The sequence below is a fragment of the Lampetra fluviatilis genome, chromosome 12, assembly GCF_964198595.1.
Source record: "Lampetra fluviatilis chromosome 12, kcLamFluv1.1, whole genome shotgun sequence".
Lineage (NCBI taxonomy): Eukaryota > Metazoa > Chordata > Hyperoartia > Petromyzontiformes > Petromyzontidae > Lampetra > Lampetra fluviatilis.
Window position 1 is genome coordinate 12023139 of NC_136286.1, and position 16180 is coordinate 12039318.

Below are 16180 nucleotides of genomic sequence, written 5' to 3' on the forward strand. Positions count from 1 at the left end.
CAAACCCCAAATAGATACTTATCACAAAGTACCACGTGTGCATTGGCCACATGTGGTCGTGGTGAAACATGATACTGGCAAAAAGAGTCATATCGATATAACTGCTCGAACCGAGCTTTTCATACTTGGTATTTGCAGAGGTGGGACAAAGTCATTGTTATGCAAGTTCAAGTCGAGTCGCAAGTCATCAAATTCATGACTCGAGTCTGACTCGAGTCCAAGTCACATGACTCGAGTCCACATCTCAGAGGTGGGACAAAGTCATTGTTATGCAAGTCCAAGTCGAGTCGCAAGTCATCAAATTCATGACTCGAGTCTGACTCGAGTCCAAGTCACATGACTCGAGTCCACATCTCATAGGTGGGACAAAGTCATTGTTATGCAAGTCCAAGTCGAGTCGCAAGTCATCAAATTCATGACTCGAGTCTGACTCGAGTCCAAGTCACATGACTCGAGTCCACATCTCATAGGTGGGACAAAGTCATTGTTATGCAAGTCCAAGTCGAGTCGCAAGTCATCAAATTCATGACTCGAGTCTGACTCGAGTCCAAGTCACATGACTCGAGTCCACACCTCTGGGTATTTGCATTGCCATTGTGATGTTCGCTTTTTGGTTTTCGTTTGGTCTGACACTGGTGAGACGAGGCCATATTGGGACGCTATCTCTGGTGTAGGCAAATCAGTTTTAAGCACTAAGCATTCTTGTTTGCATGCATGCGTTGCCACGAGCATGTGTGCTTAATGCAGACTTGATGCCTTGTGATAGGTGTCTATTTGGTGTTTGAACAATTTTACACCTCCTGTATTCTTGCCGAAAAAAGGTCAAGCCTCTTCTTTGTTTATCATCATCATCTCAATACTGGCAAAACAGGGTCTCCCATAGATATGGCTTGATTTCTTGTTCATTTCCATTCATCACAGCGTTTGTATCCTCACCGCTTGATTTTATTTTCTGTGATGCAGTCACCTGTTAACGTAAACCTCCTTTGAGACGATCCTTTTGTGAAGGGGCATTCAACAAAGCTAAAAGATGACTTGATTGACATGTGTACTGACACTGTGTGCCAAAGGGAGGCAAACGTGGGGCGTTATGTACCTCTTTCATTCCGTGGCGGCAGCGGTGGTGGTGGTGGTGACGAGGAGGATTTCGAGTCAGGAACTGAGCAGGGCAGAGAGTCGAGCAGGAAAGACCACTAGGAGGGAAACCCAGACTTCAGCAGCAGCAGCAGCAGAAGAAACATGGAGAGAAACATCCCGCTGAGCAAATGCTGACGGGGGCTTCAACAGAAAGCATCGGTTGCTAGAGCACAGAGCGAGAGGTGTAAAACGAGATAAGAGGAAGGTCGAGGCGAGGGCGTGGTGACTCTAGAAGATGGTGGAGTGCGATCTTCGTTGTTGATGTGGGATTGGATTGGGAGCCATTGGAAGGATCGGGTGATTGAGGAGCTTCGAGGCAGAGGGTTTTGTTGAGGCCGTAGAGTAGAAGAGAGACTTCTACGTAAAGTACTTCTACAAAACTCGTCGAGGAGTAGAGGAGTTCAGGAGGGTTCAGGCCATGTGCCAATAATAAGAGCTTACAAACTTAACCCTCATGGTACTGATTGCAAGTAAACACCCTAAGACGGCCCCTGTTGACATGTTTGAAGCTACATGTTTATGGCTTTTGGTTCGGCACAGCACAATGTGCAAGGTACATAACCGTTTGGCTTTGAAGTGGAAAAAAACATGGAATATGCTTTTAATGCAAATACCAAACAAATGTTTCACTGCAGACCGCGCGTGCAGTATTTGATACACGCGATCTGGAATCTGTGGTTGATAGGGTTTTAGAGTAAAATAAATAACCTGTTATACTTGCTGCATCTGCACAAGGGCAGCCTTGTGTCACTTGGATTTCCGTTATATGAAAACAAATACATTCCTTTTCAAACCAGTGAGCCTCCTACGTGTTTTTACAGTACTGTAATCATCATCATCAGCAGCCATGGTATATCCATTGCTGGATGAAGGCCTCCTCAAGCCAACGATGCGACCCCTCGATCCAGCAATGAAAAACGATGCACCCAGCACCTCGCGCTGCTTTCACCACCACCGCTCCATCTCCCCGGCGGGAGGCCCCCCGCCCCCCCCCCTCAGACGTATTTCACCTGTCGGCATACTTCCTAATGGGGGGAGGGTGTTTGGTGAAGTAAACGCTGACGTTGAATAATTGTGAACAAATTGCGCAGAACGTGCAGGTGCCGGGGTGTGGATGCTGCAAATCTCCGGTGTAAATAATTATAAATAATATTCTGATTCATACTCTTAGTTTTTTCGGTAAAGTAAAGTAGGTAAATAAATGAAATTGAAATTAATAAAAAATAAAATAATAAAAATCACGACGTTTCGGAGGCAACACAAGTCTCCGTCATCAGGTGGGACCGTCACAGCCAGATTTGCTGTATCAAGTGAGGCAGGGATTCCAGATGCAAGTTCTTAAATACAAGTTAAGGGGGAGGGGGGGGAGCTTATCAGAATGTGGTAGCCAATGAATGGAATTTTTTTTATTTTATTCTTTATTAATTTTCATTTCATTTTTTTACCTACGTGACTTTACCGAAAAAACTAAGCGTATTAATCCTTGCAGTCACGAAAACTTCAAATCTAGAATTAATATTCTGATTGTTAGACATTGCAGGATCGTGAGAGGTGGCAGCAGCTTGGGAAAGCCTTTATCCAGCAGCGGATCGACCGTGGCTGATGATGATGATGACCAGTTAAGCACAGTGGAATATTTATCTTATAGACAGTTTAAAACGGCAGACGTGTACATAATTTCTGAAAAAGCATACTCTTCAAATTTCAAATTAAAATCTAAACTTAATGACTTTTACAAATGTAAAAGTAGACCCACGTGTGATACAAGGTGGTCATTGTGTAGTTGTACCTAGCTAACCATTTCACAAAAGTGTATTTATGAAACACATTCACACTTTAGAGTATAGTAAAAGCAAATATACTTTTGGCATTGATTATTCAAAATGCCAATACAGTCTATAAAATAAAATGTAAAGTATTATTCCCTATGATCACATTAAACCATCTTGCAAATTGAATAGGTCGCAATCTGACGTGTTAATCCTCAGCTTTTTCTCGATATCAATAATATATTCGCAGCTTTGTCGACATAATTTAAGCAATCAATGTCTTGAAACTTGAAATGTACGTTAACATCTTGGGACAATAGTAAAAAAAAGTAGCTTCTACCACTTTTGTTACCTATTCGTAAATTAGTAAAACAAATTATATTACCGAGTTTCCCTCAGCAAACCGTGTGAAGATACATTTTCACGTGAATTCTTTCATTGTTCTACCAACGAGGGTCATTGAGAAATTAAAGAAGATCGCGACATGACCTTTTCTTTTTCATGAACTTAAAAGCATCGGTCAACGGTGCCTTTGCTCTCCTCACCATAATCGACACCGAATTTTTCTTCTTCCTCCCCCGCATCAGATCGATCACCCGGTCGCATGTCATCGCGAGGGTTGAACAAACGACGTGGTGGTGTGATGGTGAGGTGCAACAAAATGCACCTTGCCCCCTTCACAGCAGCAGCAGCACGCACACACGCACAGGTCGATCTCTGTCATGCCTATTTCATGTACGCTCCCACGGTTGTTTTGACACATGGGTCTGAGACTTAAAAAAAACAAATTCTGTACGTCTTTCATCACCTGAAGACGGTCGCTTGTTGTTGTTGCGATCGAAACGTCGTGATCTATTATTTATTCTACCTACGTGGCTTTACCGAAAGAACCAAAGAGTATGTCTATTATTATTTAACTCAGCAATACAAGCATTATACACGAGTATAGTAGATGTATTGGTTAGAGACAATACAACATTGAATATTACACGCAAGCATAATGGATTTATTAGTGACAACAAATGTCACGTGTCATACACAAGTATAATGGATTTGTTGGTTAGAGGCAACGCAACACCGTGAGCGTTGTAACGCGAGTTATTCGCTCCAGGTTCTTCCGAACGACAACAACGACAACAACGCAGCAGTGGCATGACCGGCCCTCGAGTGGCTGCGGGGTTGTTTTAAAAAAAAAATGTCTCGCTATCATCAGAGTTATTTGCCTGCCTACCCCCTGCAGCCTCAGCAGTGTGATGCACAAGAATGCTGGAGGACATTTCAAACCACATTGCCGTGAAAGGTCACAATCATTCCAGGAACATCCTAAGGGCCCGTCATAGAAGTTTGTCCACCGCACGAGGTGCCAGAAACTGTCGCGGCCGCCACATTCTATTCACACGGTCAATCAAAAAGCGGCATTTCTTTCGTGACAACCCGGGTGGCGCTGGTTGTGAATTGCGGATAACGACGCGGGAAAACAGGTGATCCAGTGAGGTGCAAGGGTTGCAGCGTGTCACTCTGCGCGACTCGTACGGGATTACAAAACCAATGCTCTCCCGAGCTAGTGTCGGTGAGGTGAGGGCGGTCACCACCACCACCACCTCCTCCTCCCCCATTGCCTGAGGGAAGTTTAATTGGGAGAGTGTAGAGTTGCTCAATTCGAGGGAATGTTGGGGGTTGGTTAGAGACCCGTTGGAGTGGAGAGGGGGTTGGGAAAGGGATTGGCTTGAGGGATAATTGCGGTTAGAAACGTTGGGGAGAGGTCTGGGAAGCTCTGTAATGGCTGGGCAAAGGGACCCTCGGGGTGTAAACGTCGCCTCTGCCGAGAGACAAAGGCGGCTAGGCGTGGTGCTGGCCACCCACCCCCCTCATCACGTGCTGTGCCGACCTTCATGGGTGCTCGCGGACACCACTTGACCCAGAATGTCGATTCAGGATATCAGGTGGAGGGGTCTTTGTGAATAAAATCCCTTCCAAGAAATTGCTGGTCGGGCAGAGTCCTGGACGCATATAAAATGCCTTCATGGTTGCCAAGATGAACACGAATAATTGTACAACGTATACCGATGAAAATCGTTTATGCTTTGCGCACAGTCACTTGCGTAAGAACAGGACACGCCATGCTCCGACGAAACATGATGTCATCTTTTGAGCATCATCTTCCGTGAGCTGTCAAAGTTTATAATGTCTTAACAGTACCGTCCAGGGTGGCAAATGCTAACGATACTTTCATTGAAGCATTTTACGTCTAGGCCACAAATGTGTTCGCTAGCAAGGCCATCTTGGTAGTTGTTTACGAGAATAAATATAAACGCAGCGTATTATTGTGGTACGCTTGACAGACTATTGCTTTGGGGGGGGGGGGGTGAACTGATAAGAAGAATCTACAGATTATGAAAATGCAAACAAAGTGTGTTTATAGAACAAACACCAATCATGGCAAGTTTTTTTTTAAAGCAAATGTTGTATATCGCAGCTGTTCTCACTCCCAGTGGTACTGACTGATACCCCCGTGGTTCATTGAGTGTAAGAATGTACTTGAATGCTGAACCGGCACATTGTTACTTGCCAGGTGCTTAACGCACGTTCAGAATCGCGTAGGCCAGGACAAGGGGACTTGCACTGCATAGATTCCCTGCCGCAATGTTATCGTGCAAGGTTGTGCTTCGTTTGGACAGAGTAGCAAAGTGGTAGAGACAGCAACATTCCTCGTATGTGGGCTGCGCATGTGAGCTATTTGGATTTCATTCAATGTTTCCCAGTAAACACTGTTGAAAAAAAACCAACTAATTTTTTATTTTACCAGGTAAGTTTCCCCAGTGAGCTATGTAGCTCTTTTTTTTTTATAAGTGACCTGGCCATCACGAATGATAGCTCAACGAAGTGGCTTAGCATATAAGAAGACGAGCCTCTCCCGAGGTCTTGCCCATTACGTGATAAAAACACAACGAAAAGCAATGAAGAGCGGTCACTCGCCGCCACACGTTCCGGCGTTGCCACTCAAGAGAGTGGAGGGAGCTGCTGCAGGAGCACTTTCAGCAAACACACGGCTATTAACAAAGTCTCTCGCGAGGCTTTAGTGAAGCGAGGGTTTGGTTTAAACTATAAACGATTTATTTTTATTTTAGCAGGAAAGGCCCACTGTGCTATATCGCTCTTTTTTCAGAAGCAACCTGGCGATCACAAATGGTTGCTCAACAACAGTGGCTTGATCATGTGGAAATTAATAGCAGCCAAATACTCTGAACGCGTGATGTTGATTTTAAATGTGAATTGAAAAACCAGAGGATCCGGAGATGAATCCACCTGACCACGGGGAGAACATGTAAATATACAGGCATGAGGGTCGGGATCGAACACACGACCTCCTGCATACCAGGCGAGGTATTTAACATCTCGCCACCGTGTGAGTGGGTTCAACCGTTCAGTTACAGCAATGTCCTTTTGCCTAGGATCTGCTATCATGACACATTGGTATACAGCTGTACATGTGTGTCCTGTGTTTACCGGTTTTCTACTCCATGCGTTGGAAACCCGTTGAGATTAAAGAGTAAGAAATTAGTCCGATAGCTACATTTTATTTGATCACCCCTCCCATGGTGCCCTGGTACACATCTGGCCTCTGTATGTCTTTCATTTTTAATGAGGCCCTGCCACATTCCAGGCTATTGTAAATGGCTGAGCCCATAAGCAGCACCAGGTCATATAATCCAAATGATCGATGCAAATTATCGAGTCAAAGGTCAAATACCATAATCTTTCAAATGATGACTCCTCAAGTCATTGAAATTGGTGGGAGCGGTCCATGAGATGATCCGCTCGTATGTACGACAGACACATTTTAGAGTGTGCGATCGTGAGTTTAACATGCCCACATGACGTGCGCGTGCGTCTGCGCGCGTGCGTCTGCGTACGCGCGCATTCAGAATGAACAACGCGCCGGTGCAGTGCTTCGAGCGCGACGTGGGGAAACGCACGACGCATCGCTTCGTCTACCCGGAGAGCTTCAAGGAGGACATCGCCACCGGAGTGGGCCTCGTGCTTATGGCCTTCAAGTCCAACGATTTCCTGTGGCTGCTCAACAAGCTGCCCAACTACAATGTCTCAAGGTGAGCCTAAAGCGACGTTGCATGCACGGCAGTGAGAAATCTCGGTTGCAAACGTACACATCGTGGCACAGGGCACACGTAGGGGTGCTCTGCAACAGCGCTCGTGAGAAACGGCATTCCGCGCGGCTGCAATCACACCGCGCCATCGATGAATAATGCACATCGTCGCCGTCGGCTTCACGCAGAAGGAAATTCTGAGAATAATATTTGCCTCCAAGGTGAGTGTTTTTGTGGGTATTTCCACTGGTTGTGTTCGTGGTTAAGTCATATTAGCACGGTTGGCTACGTACGGTGCGAAAGTTCAACATACATACATTATTATTGTGTTGAGGTCTGCTGAAGGCTGTTTTTTTAAAATGTGGAGTCTTTCGTCAGTTTATGATAGAAATGGATTGAAGGAACACACGCTGGGTGGGTATTAACATGAACCCACATACGATACTGGACTATAATGTTGCTGCAAAAAAAACACACATTGAGTGAAGAATCCATAAATCGTCACACGATTTTTATTTTGTTACTCCAGTGGGAATGTTTGCTTATCTTTGTACAAAACTGCCTTTGGCAAAAGCCACTCTGGCCTGACCGGTCTGTTGGGACACCAAACAGAAGCGTGGTGCAAGAAATACACGGGACCACAGAGTATTTTCGTCCGGCATTGTTTTGTTTGTTTGACCGCCACAGTAGCGCAAAGTAATTTTCTTCCACGGGGTGACCAGAATCGAGACAATTCGTTTGCGATGCAGCAGAACTCATTTTAACCATGACCGATTTAGTGTACATTCTTTTGTCCGTTAGACCGATAGGGCCCACTAAAACGCCCCTATCATCCGAAACCCCCTAGCACTTTCGTTGTCTACTATTTTTGTTTGTAGATAAGTGGAGTACATTACATTTAACAGATAACATCGTGGATAATGGAATTCGAAAATATTCGCTAACCGCGTCACCGTGGATAAGAGTTCTACTACACTGTGCAAAGTTAAAGTTTATACTTTAGAAATGTTCGAACGGTATTAGTAATCGGTATTGGGACTTTCATGTGTTTTCATCAAGAATAATTTTTACCATCACACTCTTTCAGAAACTCCAAGGAAAATGAATTCGACACACTTCCAAAACTCCAGATTCAAACCTTATTTTTTTCTTTCGTTTAAAAAACACACGAGACATTCCCCCCATCCCGGTCCCTGGGAGGGAGCAGAGTTGAACAAATATCGAAAAATATATCGCCTGATAATTTGGTTATTAAGCATAGACTCAACTGCAATTGTGCCAAATTGCAGCTTTCTAGCCCTTTAAGAATAACATTCCAAATTTACATTGATCACTCGCTGTCATGACCTCACTCACGACAATCTATACAATCCATACACTTAAGGGCAAGTCAGAATACCGTTCCAACGAGGTAGTTAAAGCTAAGCAACAGTGATGTCGAAAGAGAAGAAGCGGACCAATTATTCTTAAACAATAAGTGCCTTAATATTCACGGTTTACGTAACCGAGAAATGGAGTCACATGTTGTGTCCTTATTTGTGTAGCCTGTATTTGGATCCTCATCCTATTCCAAACATGTTCCCATTGTGGCATAAGTTGATTTGAATGAATGAAAGGATGAGTGAGCGAATGAGTAAATGCACAAATGAATGCATGCGTCAGAGCTAAAGTCCTCCTGACTCCACTGTGATCCTGAGCGCTATATCCTCAATATAAGTTTAGTGCACGTATCCTGCCTACTACAATAAAGTCCCCACCTCTTGTCTGTGCCGCCGTAGCATCTCTGGCATGTTCCCATTGTGTCATAAGCTGATTTGAATGAATGGATGAGTGAACGAATGAGTAAATGAACAAATGAATGCATGCGTCAGAGCTAAAGTCCTCCTGACTCCACTGTGATCCTGAGCGCTATATCCTCAATATAAGTTTAGTGCATATGTCTTGCCTACTGCAATAAAGTCCCCACCTCTTGTCTGTGCCGCCGTAGCATCTCTGACTTTCCTCAGCACCCAGACGCTTGCAATGCAAGTTCAGTTTACACGATTGACACACGTCCCAAGTTATTGGTGACTCACTGGACATGAACGCATGAACCTCAATAAAATGGAGTGTGAAGTCGTCCCTTTTCTCTTTTAGAGAATGATGTTGTATTCAAACGCGAACCCTTTTCCCCGCTCATATCGTTAGTTTTAAAATGTTTGTGGTTGTTTGGCTGCCACATTTAAAAAGAACAAGCACATGTTTTGCCACAGTTTCCCTAATTAGCTAAGTGCCATTTCCTCCTGCCGTGTCACTTTGATCACCGTGCGTGAAGAGGAACACATGGATCAGAGAACACTTTCAAGTTCATGACATCATCCAAACTATTAAGTTAATTACATCATCCAAAAATATTAGGAAAACGCTGGAACTGTGCATTTTTAAATCTAAATTGAAAACTCGTTTTTTTTACAACTGCTTTTTCTGTCTAGTTTATTGTCCTTACCCTACACCTCCAATTTAGGACGGTTGACTACGTACGTTGCGAAAGAAGCTCGACATACGTACGTACGTACACGCAGGAAAGTAAGTTGGCTTGGGAAAGACACGTCGCTAGAAGGAATGATGGACCATGGTCAATAATAATGATAACTGAGTGGCAACCAAAGGAATGGAACGCGCCTCAGAAGATGTCCAGCGAGGAGACGGAGTGATGAGATCAGTTTGTGTGCACGTGCTGGATGGATTTTTGCCGGTAAAGTCACGTAGGTTAAAAAATTAAATTAATAAAAGTAAAATAAAAATAAAATAAAAATATATACCAGTATATATACAAGGACTGTTTTCTTGGAATTTCTCTCACTTGATACAGCTATCGTGCTGTGATGGTTCCACCTGAAGACGGAAGCTTGTGTTGCCTCCGAAACGTCGTGATTTTTATATTATTTTTATTTTACTTTTATTAATTTTAATTTTAATTTTTTACCTACGTGACTTTACCAAAAAAACCTAAGAATATGAATCCTTGCAGTCACGAAAGCTTCAAATCTAGAAATAGATGGAGTAGAGCATTGCTTAGCAAACGTGGAAAGTTGGGCCAATGTTGGGCCAAGTTGATCCAACGGTTCCAACCACATTCTGTTGGCTGAACGTTGGCACAACCACTGGGTGGTAATCGTAGTAGTTATCTGCAGGTCAACAACTGTGGACTGTGAAATTACGGAGAATCTGAGGACTTTGCAAGGACAATACAACGTAGGGTATCATCTTCGTGACATTTGTTCAAGTGTCGTGTACCTGTTCAAACACTCGTGACTTGTCACTGGCCACCCATGGCAGCTGTGGGCTTGTGTTGTCGTCTTACATGAGAAGTATTTAATTTTATTTTTTATTTTACCAAGTAAAGCCCACTGAGCTATATACCAAATTTTCAGAAGCAACCTGGCCACAAATGATAGCTCAACGAAGTGGCTTATCATGTGTAAATGTATTAAAGCCAAATAGTCTAAACACGTGTTTCTAAATGTTGAGGGAAAAACTGGAGGACCCGGATAAAAATCCACACGGCCACCGGGTAGAGAGACACGCAAACCTCATGTATATCAGGCGAGGTAGTTAACATCTCACTACAGTGGTGCCAGTGCAAGTGGGCAGCTGTTGTGGGGATTTTGTAAACCCACATTCCTTGTGGATTCAATGTGGGTGTCTTGGGTTTCCTGACTCCCCCTACATTTTTTTATTTTAATATGAGACATCCACAAAAAATGTTTCACCCCTGGTCACCAAACACACACACACAGTCAGCAAAAGCACACGTACACACAGTGAGCACCCTCTGGGTTCAGCAGTAAAGTCTGCAACTCCTAAGTGTGAGCAGCGATTAGCAGATCATCATCACACATAACGTGGTTGAACAATAGGGAAACCATCCCTTAACCGCACCCGGGTATCGATCAACTTCGCATTGTACCTGTACCAGATGGAAATTCCTCCGGTATAGCTATGTAAAAAGCGTCATCGAACTACATGGTCAAAGACGACGTTAAATAGTTGCAGGAGTCGGAGGAAATTTCTGTTGCACCCCAATGTGAACAGGAGCAGAACGCCGGGGACCCCAACAGTGTGAAGAATAACCCAAAGCCCTGGCCTATCGATGGTATCATAGGCCTTGATCAAGTCAATAAAGCAGAGTCTTCGGTCCTGTTGAAATTTTCTACACCTCCGATGTATGTATGTTGAATTTATTTCGCACCGTACGTAGCCCACCGTTCTAATCGGAGGTGCGGGGGAAGGACATCTAACTAAACACAAAACGCAGCTGTGCTGTGGCAGACATGGGCCCACATTTGCTTTTCTGTTACTTTATAGTCCAGCAGATGTTCTTGCTTGGACCTGGCATGCATCCATGGTGTTGTGTGGATGTGCTGCTGATGCCAGAACTGCATGTTGGTGATTACAAGCCCAATGGGCCTAACATAAACTTAGCAACTTTCTACCAATATTATTTCGGCCTTCAAATGTATTCATGCCTTCCAATTTTTGTAGCCCAGATGCCTGTGCCGTACCCACTCAGGCATTAAAGTTACCCAATAGGATGACTGAGGGGCCACTTTAGCCACCACCTGTAACAGGTCTAGAATACATATGACTCATTAACCTTGCATTCCTCCACAAAGACGTCCCATATAGCCTTTACAGACTGTTAGGAGAAGTGCTGCTAGCGAGCACCTATGAAGGCCGGCACAGCACATGAGTGGGTGGGTGGCCAACACCACGCCTGGCCGCCTTTGTCACCTGAGTTGCGATGTTTACACACCGCACCAGGTGCTCAGTTGAGGCTGAGTCGACCTAGGGGAGACCCACGGCCGGTTCAAATAATCGTCACCGGTGTTTGGCCGTGGGCGGGAATCGAACTCGGGTCGCCGGGTTCGTAGCGCAGTGTGCCAACCGCTGCACTGCCGCTCCCCCACTCAACACATTGCGCACAGCGTAAGGCCACAAAGATAAAGATCCCCCATATAGCCTTAACAGACTGTAGGGGCAAGTGCTGTTAGCGAGCACCTATGAAGGCCGGAACGGTACACGAGGGGGTGGGTGGCCAGCACCACGCCCGACCGCCTTTGTCTCCCCAGTGGCAATGTTTACACACTGCACCAGTTACTCATTTGAGGCTGAGTCGACCTAGGGGAGGCCCACGACCGGTTCAGATAATCGTCACTGGTGTTAGCCGTGAGCGGGAATCGAACCCGGGTCGCCAGGTTCATAGCGCAGCGCGCTAACCGCTACACCACCGCTCCCCACACACGCACACACACACACACGCACACACCCACGCACACTTTCACACGCTCCACAAGCACCGCGCACGCAGTGCAGGGGAGCGCGTATCGTTTTGAAACACCGTGCACATGCATGGCGCACGCTGCAGGGGACACGAGCTCGCCTCTCCACATCGAACCTGCCCGACGATAGTCGCAACCCGTTTGGCTGCAAAGGCGCCCCACTCCTCCAAACTTCCAAAGGGGTGGGAGGGGCGCATCACCCATGTGAAGTTGGTGTGGACACGTACGCATTTCTAGACTGCGACTTGCCGCATCTGGCAACGATTAAATCATTCACACGCACGTGAGTTGCTGTGTGTGTGCGCGTGTGCGTCTGGAAGTCTTTGGGATGGCCTGCACCTCAGACTCTGGCGAGCAACGAGAATTAGGCCATGGAATTCGTACAAAATCCAGCAGTTTGGCACCGCCATCCTCCTGGCTTAGAGCAAAGTTTACTCTTTTAACTGGTAGATATGGAAACGTGCACTCTTAATGCCACTTGTATTTCATGACTAAGGTGTAAAGTATGCGGTGAGCTTTGCGAGTAGTGTTAGACGCGTCGCTACACGCGCCGTATTTTGTTTCATTATTTTAATGCGAGCAAATCATTTGCCAGGTGCCCCGTATCAGAAAAAGTGGGTGTCCCCTGCACGTCTGTTAACACAGTGGCTCTCAGTTCTTCACACTGCCCAGGGACTGTTTAACGTACGTAGGGTTCTGTTTTCATCGTTTGGTTCTGGGTCTTGATACTTTCGCAGAATGACCCACATTCGTAGTGACCTTCCCTGGTCCTTAACGGTCCAACATTGCAGAAGAAGGCTTGCGAGTTTTGACTGAAGCTATGTACATGTATGCACGTCGGAGCTTCTTTCGCACCGTACGTAGCCAACCGTGCTGATCGGAGGTGTGCGGTCGAAAGACAACAAACTAACCACAAAAAGCTTTTTTTTTTAAAAAGAAATGAGTTTTCAATCTAGATTATTTCAAAGTACTTTGCTCCAGTGGCTTCCTAATATCGGAAGGAAAGAGCGTTCCAGACGGCCGTAGGAACGCATCTGAAAGCACGTGATGCGGTGACCGTCTTTGTTCTTTGCTCTCTTAGCGGTCAGTTGAGAACAGTTGGATGGGGGTTCCATTTCCTTCGTCGTGAATCCGCACGTCTCCTACGAACGAGCGCAAAGCCGTACGTTGGAAGTCCCAGCTCGTCGCCGTGCGCTGCTTGTACGAGTCCTGGCGCCGTGTTGCCCGTTGCTGAGCACTTTTATAGGACGGTCACATTGCTGGCGTGTGCACACTCGCTGCACGTGTTGTCGGTTAAAACCCGCGGGGATCTTCTATTTCCGCTCAATCCTTCCCAGGCAGGCGTATTCCCCAATGCACTGCCCAAACAATCGCTTTCCCGCCCGCCCGCCCGCCCCCTTCCATTCTCTCTCCTTCTCCTTTAACACGGCAAAGTAACTGTGGGTGCCCTGGAAGAAAATTCCACACTAATAGGCCGCCCGTCTCACGTTCATTCCCCGAGGCGTGGGGTTAATGAATGCGCGCTCTTGCCCGTTCGATGTTGCTCTGCTCGCTGCTAGCATCATTTTCTATCCACCGTTGGATGGGTGGCCTTTCCATTGCCGGAGCCACTCACCGGGGGGGTCTCGTTGCTTCTCTGTGTTTTCATTTTTAATGCTCTGCTGTAACCTGCAACTGAAATATTTATAGTTGAGCAGTACGGGGAGGGCTACCGTTATTGCATGCGGTTTATGCCACATGATTGGAATCCTAAGCGCAACATGTTTCTGCGTGTGCGGCAACCGAACGAGTTCTGCGCTTTAAAGGTGAATGTGAAATGCCATTGGACGCGTATTGTTGATTCCCGTTGCTAATGCAAAGAAAAACGTTTCTTGAAATTACATTTTCATCAGGCCTCATGTTTCAAAGTGGACTCTCCAATTCTGATGCTCCACTCTGTCTATGCGATGGAGAAAGACCATTGGCCAACGTATCACCTGTTATATTTTTTCCTGTTACGTTCACACTGTTATTGATGAATGTGTTGATTTTTTATTATTTTTTTATTATTGCATCATTGCACTTCCTAAAAAACATTGTGATCAATGATAGAGTTAATGACTCTCAGCATTTCACCTGCAAGTCTTGAATGCGATTTAAAGTAGCAGCTGATGACAGTAATTTACGTATTACTTAGATCGGTCACATGCATTCAATGGAACCTCCAATAACACTCAACATGATGAAAACACGGTAAAAAATATGCATTTAATTAGATGGTGTACAGTATGCGTGGTCTATTTCTTTGACATTTGTGTTCTCCCTATACCCAGTTATATCCTAAATGTGCTTGTGGCAGCAAGTCAAGAGCTGAAGTCTCGATAATGAGCTCTTAGAAAGAGGCAGAGAGCGGCACGTTACCCTGTGCGCTAGATAGAAAGGTTTATCGCACGACTGCTTCTGCGATCCCTTTTGGTGTCCTTTTTAACCCCACGAGAAGACACTGCACTTCGCCACGCGTACTCCTGCAGAGAAACGTCCTTCTCGTTGAAATGCCTGACAGAGCCCTTTGCCCAAAGGCATCGGTCATGTGCATACTTTTCATTTTCAGGCCACCGTGTTATTGACGAATGGTGTAGCATGACAGAGTCAAGCCGATTATGTAAAATTCTTAAAACTCGAATCCAGCCAAATAAAGTGAAACGTTTCTTTGTAGAATGGTGCTTGTGCAATTATTGCTGACTGAGCTAAGACCATCAATTCATAACTATGGAATGCCCTGCCAGCTGTGGTCACACAGGAGAGGTCACTCACCTTGTTTGCAGTCTTCTCTAAAGGCTCACCTTTTCCGCCTGGGCTACACTTGCCATGTATGACCAGTGGACTCTGGACTCCGCACTATTTATATTTCCTAACTTCGTACATGGCGCACTGAGATCTTTGGATGAATTGCGCCTTATGAATGTAAATTATTGTAATGCCTGAGATCGCAATTTAATCACAGACGGCTGCTTTGGTTAGAATACAGGATCAATGCTATGGCTATTTTATTTCTATTATTATTTTTAAAATGTTTATTATTTATTTATTAGTTTAACAATTTATTCTTTATTTAATTTTACCTACGTGACTTTACCGAAACAACCTAAGAGTATAAATCCTTGCAGTCACGAAAGCTTCAAATCTAGAAATAAATGCTATGGCTCTTTATCTATAAACCTCTGAGCCACCAGGCGGAAACATTTTATTATGGTTTTTGTTATTTATTTAAACAAACTTCATGGTTTTAAACGGTTGACTTAGTAAATAGTATAGTTAGTTGTGACAACATCAAGATATGCAAGTATACTGTCATACAACAAAAGCTTGCACGATCGTAGAGCATTGTACTTCGTGTCATTGACTTATGCCATCCAAGATTACACTTCTCAGGTTTTCCCCTAAACTGATAACAAGTTTTACCTTTGTTGTTCAGTACCCCACCCTGAAGCATGCTTTTTTGCTGTGTATTATGTCAGAATTTTTACAACGTTGAGATTTTTAGTGGCAAAACGTAACTAATTCGAGTTCTCTTAAAATCGTAACGTCTTGCTTCGCAAACACACGTCTGCTTTTTGGGGGGGCGGGGTGGGTTAGGTCACGTCAATTGTTTTATGGAAAAAATTGAGTTGTGGAATGTACCTTTACAGCAGCCGTAGTCGGAAGTACCGGTAATGTGTGGCAACGTCTTGTATATGGTTATTCGCAATGTGTTTGGCAAATAGTGTCAAAAATCGTCATGCGAAGGTGGTATCCAGATATTCAATTTCTCATGCTGGGCACAAGTCAGAACCAGAATTGAGGAGTACAGGCGTGACTAAACAAGAGA

At 45.0% G+C, this 16180-nt stretch overlaps 1 protein-coding gene across 1 annotated transcript in view; it reads left to right on the plus strand.

Moving 5' to 3' along the window:
- Positions 1–16180, plus strand: part of LOC144935191 (CMP-N-acetylneuraminate-beta-galactosamide-alpha-2,3-sialyltransferase 1-like) — a 60053-nt gene that overhangs the window by 30996 nt on the left and 12877 nt on the right. Inside the window, exon 4 of the mRNA XM_078861671.1 lies at positions 6833–7015. Within this exon, the coding sequence (XP_078717797.1) occupies positions 6833–7015 (183 nt within the window). The remainder of the gene's footprint in view (positions 1–6832; positions 7016–16180) is intronic.